Source organism: Drosophila tropicalis, unplaced genomic scaffold (assembly GCF_018151085.1).
Source record: "Drosophila tropicalis isolate 14030-0801.00 unplaced genomic scaffold, ASM1815108v1 contig_878, whole genome shotgun sequence".
NCBI lineage: Eukaryota > Metazoa > Arthropoda > Insecta > Diptera > Drosophilidae > Drosophila > Drosophila tropicalis.
The window spans coordinates 17348339-17374258 of NW_027173374.1; the positions used below are offsets into that span (position 1 = coordinate 17348339).

A 25920-nucleotide genomic window follows, 5' to 3' on the forward strand; every position below is an offset into this window, starting at 1 on the left:
GCCATCTTAAAGTGCATTGGGGCCAAAACCAACAACAACAGAAACAACAGAACCAACACAAAAAAAACAAAGAACAGCAAAAAACCAAAAGAAACCCATATAAGTATGCTATAGTTTCTAGCAGCTACGACCAATGAATACCACGCATCAAAACAATCCCCACATAAAGATTGCAAGGGCAGCTTCAAAGGCTTCTTAAAAAAAGAAAAAAGACGTCCTCAAATCTATCGATCTTTCATAATATTTCTATTAAGTTTGCCAAAAGAAAACAATTAAATCGAGAAGTAAAAAATAGAAAGTAATAGAATCAGTTTTGTTTGTTTCGGTTACAAACATATATGTAAATAAATACTAACTACCTTAAATTCTAAACAGATGAATCAAACTATTTGTATGGTATACTGCTGCACCAAGGCATGATTTGACTCTCTTAAACTCTCTAAAAATGAAAGAGATCTTTGTCAAATGTTTGGTACTTGGAACAACTGTTTTAATAGTGGAAACATTTTAGAGCTGTTAATAAATGGATTTTCAAATAGAATTATTTTCATAATGTCAATAAATTCATATTGAAATATTGTTGGCTTACTGTATATCTGAATTATATGCATCTGAAGAATGATCTAATAATGTCTTTTTTTTAGATTCTCATTGTTTTCAATGCTAACTATCTAAGGCAGTTTCATGCGGTGAACCGCAGAATCATCTAAAAGAATGATGTACGATTACATACCTGGCAGCAAGCCTAATATGCTTTCGCCAAGAGTCAATTGTCATTTGCGTGGTATTTTACATAGAACAGCATCAAAACAGGAACCAACTAGGAACACAAAAAAAGGAAAAAAACGGCACGCGAACAACGGGCGGTCGGACTGTCAGACGGTCAGAGGCAACTGAAGCAGCAGCAGCACAAAATGTTGCAATTGCATTGTTTTAATGCATTTGGAGCAACAACAATAGCGTCGGCGATGAGCATGAGGATGAGGTTTGGGGTGACTGGATGACGCCAAATGGAAGATGGTGGACGAGGTGGAGGTTGTGGATGTGGCCATGCTGATGGCAATGGCGCATACGCATTGGATTACATATATGTATGCCGCGTGTTGTTACTTGCCGCTTGGCTCGCTAGCGGTATTTGCGCATAGTTGTTGCTGTTGTTGTTGGATCTGCTTATGAGACTCCTGCCCAGAGGACTCCTTAACTGTGAATGTCACATAGTAACGTTTATTGCTGTCCAACTTTTCCGCTGGCAGTGAAATTAGTTGTTTATTCTTGCCATGCGACAGCTCCAGTGCAACCTTGTGGTTGCATCGATTGCCACGCCCACCGCCAATGTAACCAGCACCACCGCCACCAACAGCACCACCGCTAGAGGCTCGTCCACTGGTTAATATTTTTGGCAAATAAAAACTGCTAACATTATCGCTCTTCTTATAGGCACCAAAGCCAAATTTAGGCATCGTATGATGATTCATCATGGGAACTGCAAATAAAAAGCACCAAACGAAAGTCCGATTAAAAATGTGGAAAATATTTTAATTGCCAACCGAAATTGACAAAATCATGGATTAAAAACATATTCACATTGGCTTAGCGCTGTGCGCGTTGCCTGGTTACAATTTGTAAAGGCAAGAACACAAATTGAATGCGTTTTTATTCAACCAGTTAGCTTCATTTCCCTTTTTCACCCAAAGGGGCAAAAAAAAAAATAAAAATATATAATTATATAATTTTTTAATTCGCTTGTGCCCTGAATAAAGTGCTCGTAATTAGGATTTATATACATTTTCGCCTTCTTTTTTTTTTTTTTTTTTTTGACTTAGCGGCAGCCGCGGGCTTTGAATGTTGGCGTACCCGCTTGACCCAGACTCTAAGAAACACGAGCGAATGGTGAAAGTGTTTCAAGTCGTGGCCAAGCGATTTCCAACAGTGTCTGCCTAGTGCCATATTTCACGCTTGCAAAGACTTTGAATGGCAAAACAAAAAGGAAACCTGGAGAAAAAGGAGAGAACTTACTGTAGGCGGCACAGGGAATGCCTGTATAGGCATGGGCAGCATGCAGACAGCGATGCGTCTTCGTAGTGCATTGCAAAGCCTTCTCGTAGGCATTGTAGTCCGGACTTAGACGCCGTTCAGCCTGCCGTAAAAAGAGAGACGAAAAAGAGAAAGGGATTAGTACGAAATGGAATGGGGAGGACAGGCAATCCTCTCTGTCTCTCCCGCTTACCTCTTCATAAACTTCATTGATGTTCTGAAAATTGTTAGTGCCCGGTTTTTGTAATCCCTTGAGAGTCTCGTATAGAAAGAGCTCAAAATTTTTGAATGTATATTCACTGAAATTATATCGTCGCAGTCTAGTGCCAGTTTCACCGCCAAGAAGCACACATGATTTGTGATAGTCGTCGACGGCCCGCTTAACCAGAACCGACTCATTCAGTTTACTGGAACGTATCTGCAGGGATTTCAGCTCCAGCAAATGCTGAAAGATCTTGCGCTCCATGTAATATCTGCAAATGAAACAAACATAAGTTTCAAGAGGAGAAAAGCGCAGCTTGCCCCAGCAGCTCAACCGAATGTAATCATCCAGCCTGTAGTAGTAGCATCCTCATTCTCATCATCATCTTGGGGCAAATGAACGTAAATTGTCATTTTGATATTTTCAAAGGGAAACAAAAGACAACAGAAGAACAGTCCTGCCTCCCTGCTGCGACCCCAATACCGACAATAAGGAGAGAGAACGAGGGCAAACTTGGTTTAAGTCCAGACAATGCGCGAACGCAATAAAAAGGCATCATGTTATTAAAATTTCAAAAATACTAAAGTGCGTACGCGGAAAAAATTCTATTAATAATTGAGAGAGAGAGACATACACACACACACACACACACACACATTGCAACTGGGAGATAGGGAAAGAATAAAGCGTGGCCCATTTCAAATTAAAGCCGCCAACGGCACGGCGTCTGCCATCCCATAAAATGTTATTAGAAATTTTATTAAAAATTAGGCAAATACGTAACAACCAAGCAAAGCAAAGTAAAAGCTAAACCAGGAAGCAGGAAGCAGTAGATGGTAGTAGTAGATACGGAAACAAGAGACCTGCACCTGGACCAGGTGGTTGGTGGTAGGTGAAGGCGTAAACCCTGAAGCCCCAAAGGCTGTGGCAAAACTCTTTAAGCACTTGAAAGTTTTCCTCAACTGTCGTTGTTCTGGCACAAGCGAAAATACACACTGCGAAAGGAGAAAAAAATAAAAACTGAGCAAATTTGTCGAGTGCACTTGACGAAAAACGCTGAGCAGCATTTTCAAATTGTTTATGCAGTGTGGCAGGGTGAAGGGCAGAGGCAGGAGAATAGGAGCAAGAACAGGAGAAGGAAGAGGTCGCATCGACACTGCTTGCCTAACCACTTGGATGCGTTCTACAAAATTATGCACAACAATTTGACTTTGAAACAAAAGTTCATTGGGCCGGGCAAGGTAAAAGTGGATACTTGAGAACTAAAAGCTGTATAGTAAATTGGCCCAGGGGCTGGCTGGGCTGGGTTGGCTGCTATAGCTTCTGCCCTCTGAGACCAATGTGCACTGAAGCGCCGAAAGTGCGCAAACCGCCACTCGCTGGCCATTGCTCTTCCGCTTGACGTTATCCCTATTGCTGCCTGCCGCTGCCTTATCCTGTGGTCATCTTCCCATCTCCATTTTTCATCATCATCTTCATCTGCATCGTCATCGTCATCTTGCTTGTTTGCCGAAGCGCTTTTCAATTTTACGCCTCGCTTTTGGCTTCACTCGGTTGCGCCTCAATTCTTTGGTAAGACTTTCTTCTTTGTGATGCCTTGTGCCACCAAACAGCGCCCTGGTAAATACTTGTTCGTGTTCTTGTTGTTGTGCTTTTTTTATGTTTTTTTGCACTGTCCTTGGCACATTTTTTATGCTGCTGCTGCTGCCGCTGCTGTTGCTGATTTCCGTTTCCGTTTTACGTTCGCTTAGTACAAGTTTTATTTCATTTTCTTCTGTGCGCGTTGATTTTGTGCGCTACATTTTCAGCACTGCAACTGTCCGACTGACAGCCACGCCCAGCCGCCCACGGCATCCTGTTTGTGACACAAATGTGACAGGCAAAAAGTGCATTCTGCACACTGCCAAAGTGCTGGATGAAGTGGAAAACCAGCAGCAAAAGCAGCCCGCCGGGCTCTGTGAAGGCGCTGACAACGCCAGCAGTGACAACAAAAAATGCAAAGAAATTAAGCGCCGCACAAGTTGCAACAACAATTGCAACATGCCCCCGAGCAGTGAAATACACAGAGCAAAAGAGACAGAAATAGATACCGAAAGATATGCAGGTGAGACGGCTTTTGTTTTAAAATCGATGCCACCTCCGTCCCGTCGGCCGTCGTCAGCATCTCAAATAATGACAAAGTCGCAAGCATGGCACACATCACTTGTGTTTTTACACGAAAAGCCTAGACCAAAGTCTGCGGTTGAATTTGGTTTTGTCTTCTTTGTTTTTTTGGGCAAAAAGTTTTGCGCTTCATTTCTCATTATATATCCAAGTTGCTCAACGCGTACTTGAAACTTTGAAGCTGAGTAGAGAGGCCTACTAACTGCCTTGCCAGACAATTTGTGTATTAAGTAACAAAAACAGGGAGAAAGAGAGAGGGAGAGAGAGATGGGCACAAGCCACGAGTTGAAAATAAAAGTGAGAGGCCATAAAATATTCGAGTTTTTCCGGGAAAATTATTCAACAAAGATCTAAAATATCCAATGGAACTCGTCTGAAATACTCTTCAAGCAAATTGGTGACAATATTTTGAAAGCAGAGCTGCTAAATGGAATTGCTTAATGGCTTAGGCTTAACACCGTTAACACAAACAAAGAGTTATCTCAAAAAGCTGGTAATAAACAAAATATTTCAATTAAAACTACTTGGAACAATAAGAAAACACAATTGGCACGTCTGTTTTAGGAATGGACAACAAGAAAAAAAATTCTTCTTTGAGGTTAAAGTTTAGAAGGATTAACTTGTTAAAACGAAACCCGTGGTTCTTTCTATGAACAGTAAACAAGTTTTTATACTCTAAGCTATCATTTTGACAAATCTATGCAAAAAACGTGGTCAATATGTAAATTCTGATATTATTTTAGTTAGAAATTGCTGTCAGTTGCTTTTAGCCTCAATTTGGTTCATTAAATACTTTTCGCTACAATACTGGCAATCAGTTTTTGCATAATTAAAAAATATTTTCGTGCTGCCAGTTGCCAGATTGAAATAATATTCCTAATTGACTCACGCTCAGCTTGTAAATTATCCGCTAGTATAACATAAGGGAAACCTTATTTAAGGACAACAACACAAAAAGAAAAAAATGAACGAAATTCAAATATTTAACAATGTCAATTACGTGAGCGTACATTATAAATCCCAAATCTCACCTGTGCTACTGGGACACACACACCACAAACACACAGAGAGAGAGAGAGAGAGAGAGAGATAGAGAGATGAATATACACGCAAAGAGAAGTTATTTGTTTAATTTATGCGTCAGATAAAATTTTAATCTCTTTGGAGCCAAAAACGAAAAGCAAAATAAAGTTGCCAATGTGTGTATGTGAAACCTATATAAAATAAAAATACAAAATATGTATATATATATTTATAAAACCATGGCGAAAAATAAAATAAAATTCTCTATTTACACACTTTTCATGGTGTTTGCTCATGCCACAACGTAACGCAACTTCCCCCCATTATACAGCTGCCCCTCTGGCTTCTGGTTAAAACCGTATCCTACAGGCTGTACTATGGCTTCCCTTTTTTACTTTTTTATTTTTTCATCGCTGAGCCTCAAGTAAATTTTATTTGACTTTTACGGTCTCTCTCTCTCTCTCTCGCAGCCCCCATTCTCCTTCCCTATTCTCATTCTATACATCTCTTTCACTCACTCCTCTCCTCTCACTCTTTATCTTTCTCGGGGATATGTTGTGCGTGTGTATTTTTCAAGAATTAATTGACTCACACCGACATCTTGTTAAAAAATTGTTGCTCTTGTTTGACTTTTTGGTTTATTTATTTTTTTTTTTTTTTTTTTTTAATTTTTTTGCGTTTTATATTTGCGATGGCATGGATATTTCTGAGAGATCCCTTGCAAAAAAGTTTCATATTTCTTCTGGTTGGGTTTGGCAACTGGTTTCGCTTCGTTTCGTTTTGCTTTTCTTTGCTTGGCTTATGCAAATAGCCAGAGTAGGCCGCATAGTTAAACATTTTCATTAGTCAAGTGAAAAAAAATTATTTATGAAATGCATTTTCATGACGCAATTTTTTTTTTTTTTTTTGCCTTTTTGGTTTAAAGAGTATGTCAAAGTTGCCAAAATGTGTATATATCACACACTTTATCTTTCAATAGTAAGAAGATAAAGCAACCTCTGTCTCTGGACTAAAAGATGTAGATGTAGGTACGGAATTTATAAAATAAAATTTATAAAAGAGGAACTAATGAAAGGAATTCAAAAGCTGGAACTAATTACCATGAGCATCATCCTCGTAGAATTTCCCCAATTTTGTTTTGATTTAATTAAACTAATTTTAAATTGCCCAAAACATTGTCGAAAAAGAGTATTCGAAAAGAGATTCTGTTACTTGCTAATGAAATTTTGTTTTGTTTTTGGCTTCTTGTTGTGTTCTTTGTCTAGGTTTTTGTGTGTATTTTGGGATGCTTTTTGCTCAATATATCTCCCTGGCTTGTCAATTTATTCATCATGAAGGCTGTGGCAGATTAGAAAAATTAATAAAAGTCAGCTTACGCTGATTTAATTAAGTTTTCTCCAGCATTGGCTTATGCAAATGCCAGAAATACAATTGACTTTTAAAAAAAGAAGAAGCTCAGATATAAATGGTAGGTATAATTGAATTATGCGGAAAATGTGGTGCATGATCCATCTATACATCCATCCACACGTGTCGCCATTGACTTGAGCTGGGTTGACGAAAAGGATTTACGTAACAAGAACACAAACGAACAGTGAACACGAAATGGTAATTGCCTCATCTTGGCTTTGCCACTACCCTCCCACTCGGTGCCTGCTTCTGCTTTTGCCTTCGCCTTTGCCTTGTCGCCTCTTAAAAACTCTCTCGCTAATCTGCACTAATTCCATTTACAATTAGCATTAGCGAGTTGTAAACGAAGCTAGCAAGTCGGTTGGCTGCTGCTACTGTGGGCTTGCGGCTAATTTTCATATTTTGTTCAAGTTTTTGCATAAACAAAATATCACACCGCAGGTGGGCGGACAGGTACAACACTTCAGGGGACCGACTCATCCGTATAGTCCCCTGAGGGGCAGGAGAGGGGCGAATGGATGTAAGGGTGGGGCATGTCCGGTGGGCCTCTGGCACTTAATTAAAATGCGCAACTCTTTACCGGAAATGAGCATTTCAGCTAATGACAGCGAATGGCCGTGGCTTGGAGCAGAGCTCGGAGATTTGTTCGGCATTTCAAATAAATCAGTATAATCATAGGAAAAAGTTTACTTCTAAACCATGAGAGCAGAGAGCCAAAACTCAGTCACGAATATAATATTTGCTTAATATTTAAGTAGATAATTTTAGAATTATTTCCCCTAACAAATTTCTATGTTTTATTTGAGTAAACATTGAACCAGCTTTAAGAGAATTTGATCCAATAAGAAAAACTTTTCAACTATTTTATTGAAAAGAATGAGTCTATCTAATCAATTATCAATTAAGTTTGACTTAGTTGACAGTACTTGGTTAAAAAATAAATTGATGGAGAGATTTTTAATTGAAGAAAATAAAAATGAATAAGTATTGTAATTATTTTGCCGATTAAACTGAGGAAAAAGGACAACTGCTTCCAATTGGTCAAAGTGTAAAAGTTCCACCTGTTACATGTTAAGGGCGGCAACTTAAAGTGGACGAGGTCATAGTTCATGCTTGAGTACATGGCAAATGAACATTAATGCCCTGTTTATAACCTTTAACCGCAATATAATAACTTTAAAGCGCGAATTCTCCTCTTTTCTTCCTCCCTTTTTTTCCCGTTGTTTGTTAATAGTAACCGGAAGCCTGGGCAATTTATTTGCTGACCAGGACAACAATGGCGCCTCCAATGGAATATAGAGCGGCAAGGAGTAGGGGGGTCATGGGAAGGAAAAAATGAGAAAAATGAGAAATGTAGCCGAGGCTATTAAATCCTCCGACTAAATTAACTTTAAGGCGGCTGGGCCCACTTTGATTACATTAAAAAGATGGAGATGGTGATGGCGACCGCTTTTGAGGCTGAAGTACGCGAAATCGTGATATAATGTTGATGCCCATGGCTGAGACTGAGCCGCAGCTCGCAGGCTGTAGCCTGACTACTGTCGGGATATTCAAGTTGATTAAAATCAAGCATCAAGTAAATAAATCTCCAAGCCAAAAAAGGCAAAGAACGACGCGCCATTGCCACTAACTGCCTGGAGATTAATTTAAATGAATGAAGAGCGAATGAATCTCAGCTCGAGTGTGCCTCTCTCTCAAACTTACCTACGAATGTTGCGTTGAATGGAGCGTGTGACACTGGTCATGTCGCAGGCACCCTTATCGCCAGGCTTTCGATTCTCGTGACGACTGCTGCAGGATCTGCCGTCTAGAGTGGCATAAATGGGTCGCCTTGGCACAGCCGTGTGGGCGGTGCGTGGGGTGGGAATCTTTGTGCGCTCTGCCCTGGGACTGGGCTCAAAGCCAGAATCCTGATCCTTGCTGGTGGCCAATGCCTGGCCATCCCGTGCATCCTGGGCATTTTTCCAATTCTGTCGCGTCTTGGCCCCACTGCGAACACGTTTCTTCAGGCGACGCTTGCGTCCATTGCCCGCCAGGGTATCGGCTGCAGCAGCTGCATCACTGGTGGTCATATCGACACCTACACCATGACGATTGCCACTACTGAGAAAGCGACGCAAAGCACTATCATGCTCCGGGTCAATGCCATCCGGATCATCGATATCATCATCCACATCGTTATCCGGGTCAAGCTCTTCAAAGTCGTACTCCATTTTCTCCAGTTCCGCAGCACTGGGAAGTTTAGTCGACGCCGTTCCTGAGTTGCCATTCTGGACCACTTGAAACACTTGATTACTAGTAGGTAGAGTGTCCTCCAGTCCGACCAACGAGTCGTCGCTCTTGAGTATTTGAAAGCTCGATTTACGTTCGGTTTCGGGTTCATCGGCTGGTTTAGAATTGAGTTGAGTGGGAACTAGTTCATCATCTGCCGAATCGGACGGTAGTAGAGTAAAGGAACGTCTTGATTCTTGCTCTCGCTGTGGCTGCGATTGTGGCGCCGGCGGCTGCTGTTGCTGATGTGTTTGGGAGGGCGGTGGATGCCTTGAAGGCTCTGCGGTTGGTGGCTTTTTGGGCTCAGCCTGCGGTTGTTTGTGCCCAGTTGAAATCGAAGCTGGCTGCTGCTCTCGTTTCTTGACAGCTTTAGCTGCTGCTGCTGCTGCTGCTGGTGTTTCTCTCTCTTTAGCATTGGGAGCAACTGCCTGTGGTTTCTCTGTGGCTGCCGTCTGTGGCTTGGCAGCTGCTGGCTCAGTTGGAATTGGAAGTGGATCTGAATGAATTTCTGGCGGTGGGGTCGGTTGGATTGGTGTTGTTTCTGTTACTGTTGGCTTGGCGTTGGAGGCCTCGTTTTCCAATTCTTTCATGGCAGTGGCAGTAGTTTTATTCTGCGCCATTGGCTTTTCCTTTACCGATAAAGTCTCTTCTAGTGAACTTTTGGACTCGCTACTCAAAGCGGTGGCTGCTATTTTGATCACTTGTTCAACCTCCTTAGACACCAATTGCGTTTCCTCTTCACTTAACTCCACTTTGACCTCTTTCTCCGTTTCCGATTTAGGTTCCGGCTCTTGGGAAGGCGTCGATACTTCTTCTGAAGACTTGGATTGATCTGGCATCTGTTCGGCATCGTGATGGACATCTACTTGGGTTACCACAGATTTAACTGCGGTGTCATGCTCTTCATCGGTTAGCTCTACAGCATGTGATTCCTCTACTTGTAGAGTATCCGGCTCGGCGGGTTTATCGCTTTGCTTGGCACTCTGTGGAGGTGACTTTATGAATGTTGCCTCCTTGGCGGCCAATATCTTGCTATTATTGGCATTGCTATCTCTTATAATGGGAACATTATGTTCTCCGTTGCGGCCATGCGTCTCTTTTTCATTATCCTCATCATCATTTTGCTGTCCATTGCAAAGCTCCTTAGATTTCTTATTGCAAGTGGCACGCCTACGAGTTATCACACGTTGCTTCTCTCTCTTGTGATAGCAACAATTCTCACAGGAATCTTCCCCCTCCTCATCACCATCGCGATCATCGTCTTCGTCATCGTATTCACTGGTGCTGGCATATCGTTCCTTGGACTTGCGTCGTCTAATCTCTATGTTGCTTTTGGAACGGCAAATTTCACTGCATTTCTTGTGCTTGGATTCGCCGCAACTGCTGGTCCTTCTGCGCACATGTCGACGCTTGTGCCGCCTACAAATATGCTCCATACGCTGCTCTCTTCGATACATTTGTTCCGAGCAACTACAATTCCCATCATCACCTGCGCCATTCTCTTCGGCATTATCGGAATCGGAACGTTTCAAGTAGACAACATATTTCTTAGAGCTGCGCAAATCATGCAGCTCCTCCTTCTCTACATACTTGAGAGGACGCACTAGATCGTTGGCATTCTTCTCGTGAAAGGGGTTGCCTCTTCTTGCCGCTAGCCGCAACTTACTTGATGGTTGTCCATCGTGAGCTTGCAGGAACTTTGCCGTCGAACGATGTCCGCGTTGTAGAGCGCAATCCAAAGGCGTCAGGACCACCCCCCCTAGAGTTTCTGTACAAGGCATTTACATCGCCGCCATAGTCAAGAAGCAGCTTACACATATCTGTGTAATCATTTGCCGCTGCAATATGAAGCAAACTTCGTCCATCGTTGCTGGTAGTGTTTACCTGTTTGGAACGTTGTGCTAGTAGCCATTCTAGCAATTCCCTTCTGCCCGAGGCGGCTGCTTCATGTAGAGGCAGGTCACCCTTTGCATTTCGTAACCAAAGATTCGCTCCACGTTCTTTGAGTAGTTTAAGCGTTTCAAACTGTCCCTTGGAGCAACCACAGTGGGCCGGAGTGCGTCCCTTCCTATCCTGACGATTTGGTTCAGCTTCCAGATCTAGCAGGCGTGCTGTGGCATCCGCATGGCCCAGTGTGACTGCATAATGCAGAGCAGTGCACCCGTTCGAGTCGATGAGATCAGTTGGAGCACCGCATAGGCTAATTAAAGTATCAATGCATTCGGTGTGGCCACGTGAACCGGCGCAATGTAAAGCAGTTAGGCCATCTCTGGAAAGGTAAAGTATGTTAATACAAGTTTAGAAAAGTTCAAATAAATATCCCTGCAGTTATTAACTATTTAGGGAAACAGAGAGGCGGTCAATTGGCCAAATAAATAATACTCTGCAAGGGTATTCAAGGGCATCAACCCACTTGTCAGCGCTCTCCACTCGAGCTCCAGCTTTAACCAGGGCTATCACCGCTTTGGCTGATCCTGCCGATGCTGCCCACAGCAAAGGCTGTCTGCCATCTTTGTCCTGTACATCCACACTACTCTGTGGATGGGCCAGCAAAATGCCCAGTATCTCCAATGCCAATTTGCTGGAGTTGCTGCCCTGCTTGCTACTGTCATGGCTGGCACCGCACATCTGAGCAGCATAATGCAGAGGAGTTCCACCATTAACGTCCGGTTTGGCCACATTTGCTCCGGCCGCCAACACAGCACGAAGGGATTCCACTTCACCGCACACTACGTAAGTGAGAAAGAAAATAGTTATTACTTTGGGAAGAGAAAATGCATATATCTTAAACTTACCTGTGGCCCAATGGACAACCGAATGCCCTTCATTGTCCACCGCATTCACATCGGCTTTGTTCGCTAGCAGCAAATTGACCATGGCCAAATTGCCCTGAATAACAGCCAAGTGAAGCGGTGTGAAGCCATCTTCATCGGCAGACTCCAGTAGCTCTGGAGCTGCGATGGCAATACTGGCGGCCGCCACGAGGTCCCTCGTCTGTTCCACGTCCTGAGCTGCACAATAATGCAAGGCGTTGCGATTACTGCGATCTCTTTGCCGTAGCAATTGGGGCTGCAAATGATAGAGACAGAGGGAGAGAATGAGAATAAGAGAGGGTGAATGATTACAAGATGAGTTGGTTGATTGTCAGGCTGGTTAGCGTCTTCCGGCATTAAAATTAATTAAAACGAAACTGAACCAAACTGAACTGAACTTTACAGACTGCTGCTTGCCGATTAATAAACTAATTAAAATGTCATTTACATATTGCATCAACTGGAAGTGATGGTTGCTCGTCACCCCCGCCTCAATGCCCCTAACAGTTCAATTTCATTTAAAATGACAAAAATAAAAAGTAATGCAAAAGAATATCCTATAAATATTGAAGGATTTTCTTGATTTTTCTCAAGTCTTTAAAGTCAAAGCTCATTTCAATAGTTAATAGTTTTCATTTAATATTTCCAAAGTTTTTCTATTTCAGTTTCAGTTGAATCAATTCTTGAATAGTTTTTATATCCACTATATTTTCCACTCTATCTGATAAAGGGTATTCACTAGTTGATTGACCAATTTGGTTTATTTTTTTCTATATGACACAAATATGTATATATGTATATTTAATATATACAAGTATTTTTTGTTTGTTAAGGCCATTCCAATTATTTATGCCAAAATGTGTGTTGGTTGGAGGAAAGAAGCCGTTGGCTCTTTTCTCCGTATCCGTCTTCAGTCTCTTGATGTGTTAAATGCCAAATGTGGCAGCTTTCCAATTAATTATTAAACATATTTACGCGTTAATCATGTGAAAATTATTGCAGTAACAATAATTTACAATGTGAAAAAAACGAAACAAATTAATTGATAATTTCTGCTTTTTTCTGCCTCTTCTGTTTTTTGCCGCTCACTGTTGTTGTTGACCAGTAACTAAAGCAACAGCAACAGCAACAAAAGAAACAAAATGTAAACAAACAAACATAAAATGTTTGATTGTGGCGTCGCCTGGAAAGTGCAAGTGTGTCATGTTGTCCATGGCAACGTGGTGAATTTTGTGTTGTAATTTCTGTTGGCAACACGGGCCAACTGGAGTTGAATTTTCTTTTGCTGTTTTTTGTAGATCTCACCAGATTTACGTTAACATTTTTGGCGCGCAAAACGACATCAAACTCCAAGGGGCTGGCGAACATTTTCATTTAACTGCCGAATAAGTCGTCTACGAAACGAGCCACATGCCTGCCTTTGGTTTTTTTGGCGTGTCAAAACATGTCAAGTGCACAGAAAATACTGTCGCCGACGCCAAAAAGTATGCTAAAACTTTGCTTGCAAATCGCAATGCGACGACAGCGACGCCGACAGCAGCAGCAAAGGCAGCGACAGCGTTGGCAGCACGCAAATGAGAAAGTGAAAACGTTGGCAAATCGTCGACCATCTCACTACTAATATAGTTTTCTATAGAAATGGCTTGCTTCTCTTCCCTTCCATTTCCTTTGCCAGAGCCATGTTTTGGTTAGGCATCGCAACAAAGTTTTTGATGTGGTCGGTCGTGGCTTAGTTTGCGCTAATTTCCTGCTTCCTCCCCCCGAAAATTACATATTCCTCTAATTCCCCCACTTAACTTTTAGTTCGTAGGTTTTTATCTTGTCAGTTAGACAGAATGATTGACTGTGTTACTTTTCCTCTAACCAACATTCAATTTTTACAAACACTTTTCTATATTTATCTACAAGAGAAAGAGAGAGAGAGAGTGAGAATCAGGGGCTAAAGTATCGCGTGACTGCCATAAAACGCCAGGCGACAAAGGGCAGGCGGAAATAGTTGTGTGTGTGTGTGTGTGTGTGTGTGTGTACTCCTGTTGTTGCTGTTCAATTTATTGCACATTTAACTATAAGTCAAACAAGCAACCAATAACTATGGAAAGTAAGCCAAGAACCCATTGGGCCAAACTCAAGAAAAGAAGAGAAAAAAAGGCGAACAAGCGTTAAAAATAAACTTAAAGATACTTTCGTGCAAGGATTTGATGAAAAGGAAATACTTGGCAATATATGCAAGGTATAAGCAAAGAAGAAAACAAAATTGGTTTCCAACAATTACTTTGATCGAACTTTAAGAACTTTTCCGACTCTTTAAATATAGACCCGCTTTGAAATTAACTAAATGATTCTTACTTATAATAAGTGCGATATACGAAAAAAGAATCCTTTAAATAGGTTCCTTATTCTTTCTTGTCATTTCCTTGTTTTTTATTTGTCAAATATAGTCAAGATTAACCCCCTTTGCCACGTTATGTTTCTATTTCCGTCTTATTCTAATAAATATTTAATATTTCACTTAATTTACAGTCTTGTTTTTTTCATTTTCACCCTGTGGTTGATACTTTTTTGTACACTACAAAAAATTGGGTACACAGAGGTGGGCAAAACGTTGGCACATCAGATTAAATAGTGTGCACACAATATGAAAAAGTGTAAACTGGATATGCTTATTAAGAGAAGATATCTGTTATAATTATTATTTTAATCGAATTAGCCCAACGCCAAAATTTGTTCAACTTTAAAATGCGATCTAAAAGTATTTTATTTCTTTCACCGTCAATACCAACACATTTCGTTCTTAGATATTCCCTGAAACATTTCAGATCAGCAGTAAGAGTATACAAACTTGATCAAGTTAGACAGATTCACGCTAGAATTCATTTTTTTTGTTTTCTTGTTTTGTTGAATTTTTTTCTGGGAACTTCTGTTTGGTTTGCTTTGGTTTTTGTTTGCCAAAAAATGTACATTGGTCTAATTCCGTACCAAACAAATACCGGACGATGGTAGAGAGAGAAGTGGGGATGGGAAGGGGAAAAAATGTATTTACAATGATTTTTATTTGCTGCTTGCTGTTTCCGTTATCTTTGTGTCCCTTTTCACTGATGGCCGCCACTGCCGCCGCTTGGCCTTGTCTGAGTTCAGAGTTGGCTCTTTCTGTCTTACAGTTTTGGGTAGGTGGGTGGGTATTTATGTATATTCGGGTGTGTGTGTGTGTATTGCGGCGGACCTACGCTTCAGTCCGGATTATGAATAATTCAAATAAACTGAAATGATACCTAAAAACTTTGACAGCGAGCTTGGTTCTCGTTTCCCTCAGCCCCTTGACCCCTCACCTCTAACCATTTGCTGTCTGCTTTTTCTTTTTGTGCGGGCACAAAGAAAAGACCAAGGAGGAGCCGAGTTTGGCCAGGGATTGGGGTTGGGAGATAGGGGAACTGAATGTAGGGGGCATGGACTTAACGCAGCGTCAAATAAAATTGTTCTGTTGTTGTTGTTGCTGTTGTTTTTGTTATTATTATTATTATGATGGTTTGGTGTGATTGTTGCCGCATTTTCTTCCTCATCTTTTTCATTCATTCTCTCTCCCTTTTTGTGTCTCTATCTATCTCTTTTCAGTCTCTTGTCTCGCTTCTGTTGGTGTCATGCAAATTTGCATTCAACTTTTCTACGTTTGCCCAACACAAAATGAAATGCGATAATCAAATACGTCCAACAACAATGCGCTCCAAAAAGAAAAAAGAAGAAGCAAACACCATAGCAGCAGCTGCTCCCCTTTATAACAGCCCTTCCCCTCTTTGCTTCTCTTTATTTCTCCCTCTCTCTCTCTCTACTACCCATTATTGTCTTTCTACGAAGCATGGATAGATAAAACTTTGGCCAGTTTCCATTCCCATTGCCTCACCAACTTCCACATCCTATATTCCCATCTCGCCGCTCCCTTCATTTCTGTTTGGTTGTTGCTGTTTATGCCATTTTAATAGTTTTTAAACAAATAAAACGTGCCCTGGCCACATAAAAATGAAGCCACAGAATAGCAGCAGCAAAAATGGACAGTAAATAGAGTTAATTTTTATACTCTTTAGCAATGTTTTCAATACAATTGGGTTATCCCGATTAGCATTATGATAATGTATTATCCATAAATTTTCAATATCAAAAAATTTATTTTCGTCAATGGCATCGAAACGTAATGAATAAAATTGTTGTTATTTATTCGTAAATCATATTAAAAGTTGAAAAATAATACATCTTTCGGTTTCAATACTCGTTACAGCTAGTTCTGTTGAGGTTTACTATAAAATAAGGAAGGGAACAAAGTCTAAATACTGCAAACTGTTTAAAACAAATAGAATATCACCTGGAGAGTATTTTGCCGTCGAACAGTATGGAAAGAGGATTCAATTTTGTTGTTTTTGTATGTAGTTCCACCTGATTAAAGGCAAATGAGCTACAAAACAAACAACTACACCCACGCATGGGGATTTATGACAGAGAAAGCCCAGCAGCAGCTTCTACACATAGTCACCGGACCATAACCAAGAGCAAATGCATTGCCCAAGCCAAAGCTGGCAGCCAGCAACAGTTTGGCCCGGGGGGCAAAGTCATAAAATTTCACATTTTTACGACTCTTTCTCTCACACTCTTCACTCTGGTAAAGGTAAGCCTAAGCCCAAGATGGCACGTGTTTGGTTCTTTAAGCGCTTCCGGGCAAGCAAACAGAACAGAAAAACGAAAGCGAAGAAAGAAATGACAACTAAAAACTTCCTTTTTGGGTTTTACTTCTGAATATATATGTACATATATATTTTTTTTTATCTTTTCTGCTTTTTAAATCAACTTCCAGAGATCTCAAAGTCAGACTTCTTCATTTGGCAATATATGCAGATATTTATTTTTACGTATGTATATAAGTATATGTATAAATCTATATACATTTGCATAACTGAACCGACAACTGTCAGCGTTGGCACTTGTGTGTGGAGGATTCGACATTTGAATCTACAGAGAGAGCAAAAATTATTATCTTAAATGGAAATATTAAGTTAAGACCGATTCAATTTGAAGCCATTGAATTGAATTGTTTTTGATTTTATTCTCTGAGTGTGGCAAGATGACTGTGTGTATGTGTCTGTGGTTGTGCTTGTGTGTGTATGGGTTGACCAGCATTCGCGTTGCTGACCAAGGCTTATTATTCATATATCGTAAGCCATTAGCATAACAATGAAGCAACAGCCACAGAAGTCATAGAAATTTATACAACTATGACGCATACGACGTGTGGTACGACAATGAGAAGGAGTCCTTTATTGTGTACACACACACACACATACACATTGCCATCAGGAAGTGCGTACAAATATAAATAAAGCATAAATAATAATGAAAGAAGACATAGCAGGAGCCAAGTAACATGATAATGCATAAAAAATAAAATACATACATGGTCTGAAAGCCATGAAAGGCCACAAAACTGGCAACAGGGACAAAAAGAGAGAGAGAGAGAAAGATTGGCTATGTTGGAGTTGAGGATGAGGGCGCTTTGACTACGTTGGGTCAGAGAGCATAACCGAGAATTCGACTTAACGCTTCGTTGGCCAGCACATCCGCCATAATTATGTGTGACGCGACAACAACAGAACAGAACAGAAGAGAAGAGAACAGCTCAGACCAGACCAGGCCAGCAACAACATGAGCACATTAAAAGGCTGCCAGCTTGCTTATGGAGGCAGGAACACGAAAGTCTTCCAGCAGGATAACCCCAAGACCAAAAGCTGACACAAAATGCCGGAAGTTGTTGCCAGGAGGCGCCTTAAGGTCGCCATTACCCCTATATATGTATGTGTAGCCTGCTTAAGATGTCAAGTGACCGACACACAAAAGCATAGAATCTCTTACACTCACCCACTCATTCTACCTCCACTCAATGGTAAATTTATGCGTACAATATGTAATTCATATGTTAATCACATTTACTTCGGGCCACTGAAGTTGTCTTTTAATTAATGCAACCGCCAACCACCAAATACAACCGACTACAGAGCAGGTGATAAGTTTATGCGGGCAAGACGACAGCTTAGCAGATGCCGTATCAAGGGTCCAGGACTCCCCATTCCCTTTTCTTAGTATAGAACAATGCTGCAGTCTCTCCAGTCTAACTGCACCTTTTATACTTCTAATTAGTGCCACGTTGTCAGCTGCAACAACAATGCAATGTGATGTTGCATGCATTGCAGTTGCCGCTCTGAAATCGCTGCCTTTGTTGTGGCTGGTAGCTTGAGGACGACGATGATGATGAGAACGATAGGTATAGGGATGATGTAGGAAGAGTTTTACTACGCCGCATTCTTAAGTAGTTTTGGCAATTATTTACAGCTACTTTAGCATCCTTTTGCTGCTCCCTCTCCGCTTTGGCATCAACTCATCTAAAGGTTTGCCGCACGGATTATTATTATGCCGTGCTCTGTATGTGTAGTTAAACTTTTGCATAGTTTTTATGCCATGCAACGGATTAACAACAACGGCAAACTTTCATTTTCATCTACAGAAACTTTGTCGGCGTTTTAAGTCCTTTACTTTCCTTACCCATCTCTCCGAAAAAAACCCTTCTCTCAGGTGGTAAACAGTTTGCTAAACATCAACAGCAATTTTCATACTTTAACAGCCGTTCAATTCTATCCCATGCATACTTTAAAAAACTTTTAGATGAAACAAGAATCATGTAGCTTGCATAATTCATTGAACCAAGAGTTGTAAGTCATGACTTAAAAGTGGTTGGGGTTGGAATCTTTGCTTCTTTTGTTAATTTTTACTGTGTTCAAATCAAATTAAGTTTGGAAAATATTTTAGAAACTTTCCATTCCATTCATTTAGCCCGCCCTTCCCTCACAACCAGGCAAGCTCATCTGGAAACCGGGACTTAGCTCAATTAAAAATTATGCACACCGCACACCGCCCACCACCCAGCCCCTCGCACACACACACACAAACACACACCCGTAAACCCCAAAAAGAGATTCAAAGTAATTTCCGCAACAGAAAAGTTTTATATGCCAACAACAAACTGGTTATGAACCCCTCCTGGACAAGGATAAGCAGACCAGTCCAGACCAGACCAGAACCTAGACCCGCACCCTTTTGCCAGAACATTTTGAACTGTGCAACGAAGCGCATTAAAATTAGTAACAAGCTATGCTCATTTGTGTCAACTTTGACTGTCATTATGCACTCTGTGCAAATATTGTTGAATACTAAGCAAAAGTTTTGCCTTAACCATCCCTACTTTAGATTTTCTCGCATGTGATTAGCCTGCTGGGCATTTCCTTGAGCAAAAATGTTGCAGGAGCATACAAATTCATACACGGATATCCTTACATGTTCCACACTCTCACACACACCCAAGCGCATAGAGAACTAGCCAACTAGTTCTGGGCAGGAGACAACACCAACTTGGTTGAGGCAACTTCGCAATTCGAAACTGCCAACTGGCAACTGACTCGGGCAGTAACCAGACCACTGCGGAAGTCATTTCCAAAGCCAAACAACAGTGACAACAATTCCACTCATATTCTATACCCTCTCCCGCCTGCCCGCCCATCCTCTCCATGTTCTTCCGTCTTCCTTCCTCGCCATTGCAAGACAAATTTCTACGATTTCAGTAATTAATTTGCCATTGCAAAGTTTGACGCACATCCCATTTTGAGAGAAAGACAGAGCGAGAGAGGGTTAGGAGCCAGTTAGGGTCATTCCTCTTCATAGTCCGGTTACTATTTTTGTTGGTTTCTAATTAATTGGACAGCTGTCCGGCTAAAACCACCGCATATGCTGGGTCGGATGCTCCGAGAGTTGGCCTTGGCCAGCTTTCCTAATCTGGTTGAAATTTTCTTTTCCATTTTCGTATTTCTCCTTGGTTGTTGTTTTTATTGTTGCTGTAGCGGCTTCTGCTCAATTAGCCAGTGAACACGAATACAATTCGGTTTTTTGATGAGTCGAAACCTTCCGTTCACTCCCCTTTTATTGACATTTATTTCAACATTTGTGATGGGTCATAACCTGGAATTAATTGTCCTAAAACCGCAACCGAAAGCTTAATGTAATAAATTAGATTTTTTGTATTGCAAAAAAAAAAAAAAAAACAAAGATAGAGACTAAAGTTGGAGACTGCCATTGGATTGAGTAACATGACTACAACTAAAGCCCCAGTAAGAGTGTGACAAGACTCGGGAAATGCTTTAGAGTCTCAAACACTTAAGAACTACAAGGGTATAGAAACTTCGGTTTATTGATTTTTTCAAATAAATTGCCAGCTTTTCGTGCTCACTAATTGCATTCCATCTTATAGTCAAAACTTTTACCCATTTTCATTTCCTAGTCCACCGTGCTACATTTATTTCTTTTTTAACCGTCCATTTTTACAGTCAATATCGCGCCAATTTGCTTTTACCTGGACAAGGCAAACAGGGCGATTAATTAAAAATTCAAATGACTGCGACTGCAAACTAAAGTTAAATAGATATTGTGAAATAATTTAAATGTCAGCGGCAAAAAAAAATTCAAATGAATGATTGAAAAACGAACGGAATAAACTCTGAAACGCATCAAACCGAAGTGAATGGCTAAAAACCCACTGGCAAACGGTAGGGGGAAATACAGAATGGAAACTTTTTCAACATGCTTTCTTTCTCTTTTTTCTCTTTATTTTTTGCCTTTTTAATGAAATTTGAGCAAAATGTGCCAAACGTGTTGAACATTTCGAAATGACGGGTGCGGGCAACGAGAGTAAAGAAAGTGATTGCGAAAAATTGCAATTAAAATTTTCAAGCAAAGGCCGAGAAGGACCAGAACTCGGCCAAATTAATAATAATTTGAACCTTGATTGTAAAGAGAGAGAGACAGAGAGCGAAAAGAAAATGCATTAACTGAAAAATGTGGCAAGAATGTTGATGAATCATTCAATCGATGCTACACAAAAACATAAAATGGCATGCTAATGGATTGGAATATATGCTCCAAAAGATGAGTTGAGCGAGATGTAGTTAGCATTTTGTGCTGCTCGTCACATGCCTCATGCAACATTCATCAGTATTCATCATCAGCAGCAGGTACCTACTACTACAACTTGACTACATCTAGAAGCTGCTTCCGGCCAGAGTTAAATCAGTTTTGCTTCAGCAACTAAAGTTGAATATTAAATATTTAAGAATCAAGCGCTAAAAAAAACTTAAAAAAAAACCACACCGAGTGCGTACAAATACAAAATTAATTTTGTACGACAACTTTCAACATTGGATGTGGGATGGTTCCCGAAGACCACACACAGTATTCCCCTCGATCCCAGAGGCAAGCAAACTGTTGAGAAATCACCAGCATCCAGCAGGACAGCAGAAGCCTACCCTAGAAGTATGAATTCGATAAGGTGGCTTAGGTAGAGCAAGCAACACCTATTCTCGATTTAAAATTATAAAATTTGTATACGAAAGTGAATCAAGGTGACTTGTTATTTGAAAAGAAAAAAGAGAACAAAAATCAAAATGGTCCTCGATCTGCTTATGTAGGGTAAATTATTTGCTTATCATGGAGTGTTTTAGTTGAAGTTTGTTAAATATTATTTGCAACAAACAAAAGCTGCCCCATGTTCGAGCATCAGCTACTCGCTGAGTTAAAATCAACTTCTGCAGCTGACTTTTGAGCGAAAACTTTTTAGCTGAGAGCTGTAAAAGTGAATGGTTAGATAAAAAAAAAAAAAAAACAAAAACAGAGGAGAGACCTTCTGTAGGTTGTGGTGGGTCGCTGGATGGGTGGGGGCGGTGGTGCAAATCTTAAGTGAAAATAAATAATTCACACCTGCAGCAATCTGTGGCACGGCAGCCGTCTGAGCCGGGCTGCTGCGTGGGCTGCTGCCAGCACCTTAGATAGACATGAAATTACCAACTTGTGGTGTAAAAACTTCACTTTTCGAACTGTTGGTCGAAATTGCGGTTTAAAGTTAAAGGCGGCTAGAACAACAACATTGACCTGAACGCTGAGGTGGCACAATTACAACATTAACATTAACTAAAGAGAAGCAAAGCTAATGGAAGGGATCTCATATGGGGGTGAGTTAAAATGACGAACGAGAGAGAGAGAGAGCTAAACAATGCCAAGAGCCAAAAAGTTTTATTTTCTAAGAAATTAAGACTTAATTGGTAAAAAAGAAAGCAGCACCAACAACAATGAAGGCAAGGACAGGCGAGGACTACTCTGGCTCTCTAGAGAGCAGTAGAGAGTAGGAAAAACCAACATCAATGAAAAGTTTAAGCAAAACAATAGCAGGCAAGTAAACAAAGTCGATGAATGTTGGCCCAAGAGGTCCTTGTCTCCCCCTCTCTCTCTATCTCTTTAAGAGCTGAAAACCAACGATGTATACCAACAAAAGACAAGCATATTTATAGCTGTATGGGTGTGCGAGTTTTAAACTTAGCCATAGTTGTTACTCATACGCTATGTTGAACGAGAGCCAGGATATCGACAAAGAAAATCTGTATTAAAGCTAACAACAAGTAGAAGGCAATTCGCTGAGGCCGTTAACCATAATTTTAATTAAAAATTAAAAAAGAACAGTGAGCAGAGAGAATAGGGAACAAAAAAAGAAAATACATCGCAAGACAAACATCAGCAACAAGCTATACAAAAACAAATAAGCCGCGTTTAATTATTCAACTTTGTAAAAGTGAAAAAAGGAAAGCCAAGTTAAAAGTGAAGTGAAATCTCCCGCTCTAACTCAGACCGACTGATGAGTGAGTCGAGAAAATTCAAGATGCTAAAACTTTTAATGGGTTAGACGGCCGCCTTCTTATCGAGGAGCGTGCAATGGGCGTGTAAGCCGCAGACAGACAGCTAACGCGACAGTTTGAGGGCTTGTCAAGACAAATTAAAACATATCCTACAGCCACAAGATAGGCACAAAATGAAGGCAACAAGAAACAGACACACAAATAACAAGAAGATCGCGAGAACAAACATTAATAATATCAGTCGGCATATAATGGCGGCATAATTAGCATTGGCAAAACAACACACAAACACAGACAAAGTTAGCAACAGAGTCGTCCTGAACTTGTCCTACTTAGGCCAGCAACAAAGTAAAAAAATAAAACAAGAAATAATGGGATGGCTTAAAAGCAGCAGTAAGAGGAAATGGAAAACAAGAACAAATACCAAAAAAGTTAACCCTGGAAAATGTCAAGATACAAAATGTAGTTTAGAGAAATGTAAAGCGAATCTTAGGGATCAACTATTTGCATATTAGATTGCTTAAGTAATTGAGATGGGGGCCAATTCATTGAGAGAAATCTAATTTTGTATTGAAAGCATGATCACATTATTATGCTTCAAAATTCAATTCAACACATCAAAACATGTCGAAAACAAGTTTCTTATCTACTTATACATTATTGTGTTTAATGTTTAAGTTTTAACACTACGGACAAAAGAGGTAGTTTTGCTACAGTATCAGATATAAATCAAGTATATGGAACTTACCAAAATGTTGAAACAAAAATTTAAACAACTCCTTTCTATGTAGTCAAAGCAATGGGCAATGAGTAACAATAAGTCTGTTGTAATCTTCTTATCATTACAGTTAACGAATTATTGGAAAATGAAAATTTCATTTGCAAAATGATTTTCATTAAATTTTTTACTCAACTAAACTGAAATTCTGCGAAAAATAGCATTGAATTCAAATTACTCATACGCCCCGTTAGCCAATAAAGCAATGGCAAAACTAAAAGTTTTCAATGGTTTGGGCCAGTTTGCCTCAATAAGCGGGAGCACTGGAAAAATGCGGTCATGATGTTGTTTATGCCGCACATTAAGTAAGTAAGTAATAATTGCCCAACATTTGCCATATTTCACAAGCAAATAAAAACTTTGCCGCACTTGCTTTGCATTTGGCTGCTTCAAAGTGGCTTCAAACTCCCACCAAGGCGATAGGCCAAGGTTAGGCGACAACATAACACAAATGCTATTCGGCCCTATTATATAACCAACCAGTGAAGCGAATTGACGTCAAGCTCAAGCCTCTGCCTTGCTTTCTCATTATTCTCACTGCGAAATGAGAGAAAGGAAAGAAATTTCGATTGAGCCAATGTTCTTTAATGTCAGGCAATTTCACATTAAATTTGGCGTCATTATCAATTACGATGCCAAAATGGGTGAGAGAGAGAGAGAGAGGGGTGGAATCAGCATTCAATTGACCGGCTGCCCGGAAATGAAGCGCATTTGTCAAGCCAAATTAGAGAGAGAGCGAATAATTGCAAAACTAGCAACATGACAATGTTTGCACACGAAAAAAGGGGACAGCCATTACTTTTAGATACGAAGCAAGTGGCATGAAATTCTACCAAATTTATTTGCGTTCAATTAAAAACTTTTCAAATTTCAATTAAATGTGAAATTGGCTGGCATATTTAGGCGCTTGACGAGCGCTTGAAAGCAAAACGAAAACCAAAACGAAAACAAAACGATGCCAAATGAAATGAAATGTACAAAATTGAGAGGCATGCCGAAAAGAGCATAGAGAAAATTTACTGCTGCTGCTGCTTTTGCCTATGCCTTTCGCCATAACTAAGCTTAGGGATTATTTTGTCAATTTTAAATGTCCTGCCATTTACAGAATTCGAAATTCAACTCGTCTTTTGTCATTGGGAGCATGAAGTAGATTTCGTTTCGTCCCATTCCGGTCTGCCTGGTTGTTGTAGAAATGTTTATGAAGCAATTAGGTCCCTGAACTGTGAACAATGCGCCCAAAATGACTGCAACGGAAGTTGTAAAGCCAGAAACGAAATCCACCTCTTCTGCTGCCACTCTTTGGTTCATTCCAATTTAAATTTGAGAGGTGGGGGAGAAAGACAGAGAGAGAGAGAGAGAGAGAGTGAAGTAGGAGGAGTAAAGGGTTTTCTTGAGCTTTAAGTTTTTGTGTTGGCTCATCGTGACTCTGGAAAAAGATTAAAATCTTGTTACGCCTTTTGCTCCGAATTTGGGCTTTTGTCTGGCTGTTAGTCTTGTTCTTGCTCCAATTGTTGTTGTTGCTATTTTCGTGCCCAACACATGTTTGGATGCGCCAAAAACTTGGCTTTCATTGTACCTAATAGTTGTAGAAATCTCTTACCTTGGCGCGTATTTGGGCGAGAACTTGGATAATGTCGCCTTGCTGACACGCATACATAAGACGACTACAGCCTTCGGCGAGACGATTTTTTATGGCAACTTTAACTTCCGCAACAGCAGCAACATTCACAATGGCATTCTGTTGCTGCTGTTGCTTTAGAGGCTGCTCCTGCTGATCCTTTACTTTGGTACGTGTTCGTACCGGCAATGGACTTTCGAATTGCAAATGCTTTTTTGTGTTGGCCTTCAGACGCGGTGGTTTGACTGCACCAGTCGCGCGTTTCACTTCCGTTCTGGGATGTTCCTGCTGCTGCATTCTCTCTCTCACCTTTCTCTCTCTCTCTATCTTTTTGTCTAACTCTTTGTGTTTAGTTTTTCCTTTTAACCATTTTTTGTTCGCTTTGAAGCATTTATGCTTTTATTTTCTTTTTTTGCGCGTTTGTTTTTTGTTGTTTTTTAAAGTTAATGTATAGTTTGTTGGTTTAGTTGGTTAGGAGAATCCCTTGTTCTATGTATAATTAAACACTAATTTGTTTGCTTGGCAATGCGGGCGGGTTTGCCATGTTACTCTTCACGTCGATAGTTTGCGGTTGACGCTGACAGTTTTGCTTGCTCAAAGTAAATACGCTTTGTGCTTTTAAGCGTAAACGGAAATTGCCATATTCATACACAGTGAGTACGTGTGTGTGTGTGTATGTTGGAGCCAGCGTGTGTGTGCTAATGCGCCAACTGCTTTCAGTCGAACGCCTTTAAAATTTTCAACATCCAACGACAAAAACGAAAGCAATGCGCGGCAACAGCCTCGTCAATAATTAATTTCGGTTTTTATCAAAGCGCTGACACACACACACACACACTGGGGAC

The 25920-nt window shown here is 40.5% G+C and overlaps 1 protein-coding gene across 1 annotated transcript; it reads right to left on the minus strand.

Moving 5' to 3' along the window:
* Positions 1-587: 587 nt before the first annotated feature.
* On the minus strand, positions 588-25372 carry LOC137583962 (uncharacterized). The gene is given in 8 exon segments (XM_068299158.1): positions 588-1483; positions 2017-2137; positions 2228-2507; positions 8537-10860; positions 10862-11372; positions 11517-11832; positions 11899-12172; positions 25058-25372. Coding segments are annotated over 8 exon segments (4518 nt in total). The 3' UTR covers positions 588-1106.
* Between the last annotated feature and the right edge of the window lie 548 nt (positions 25373-25920).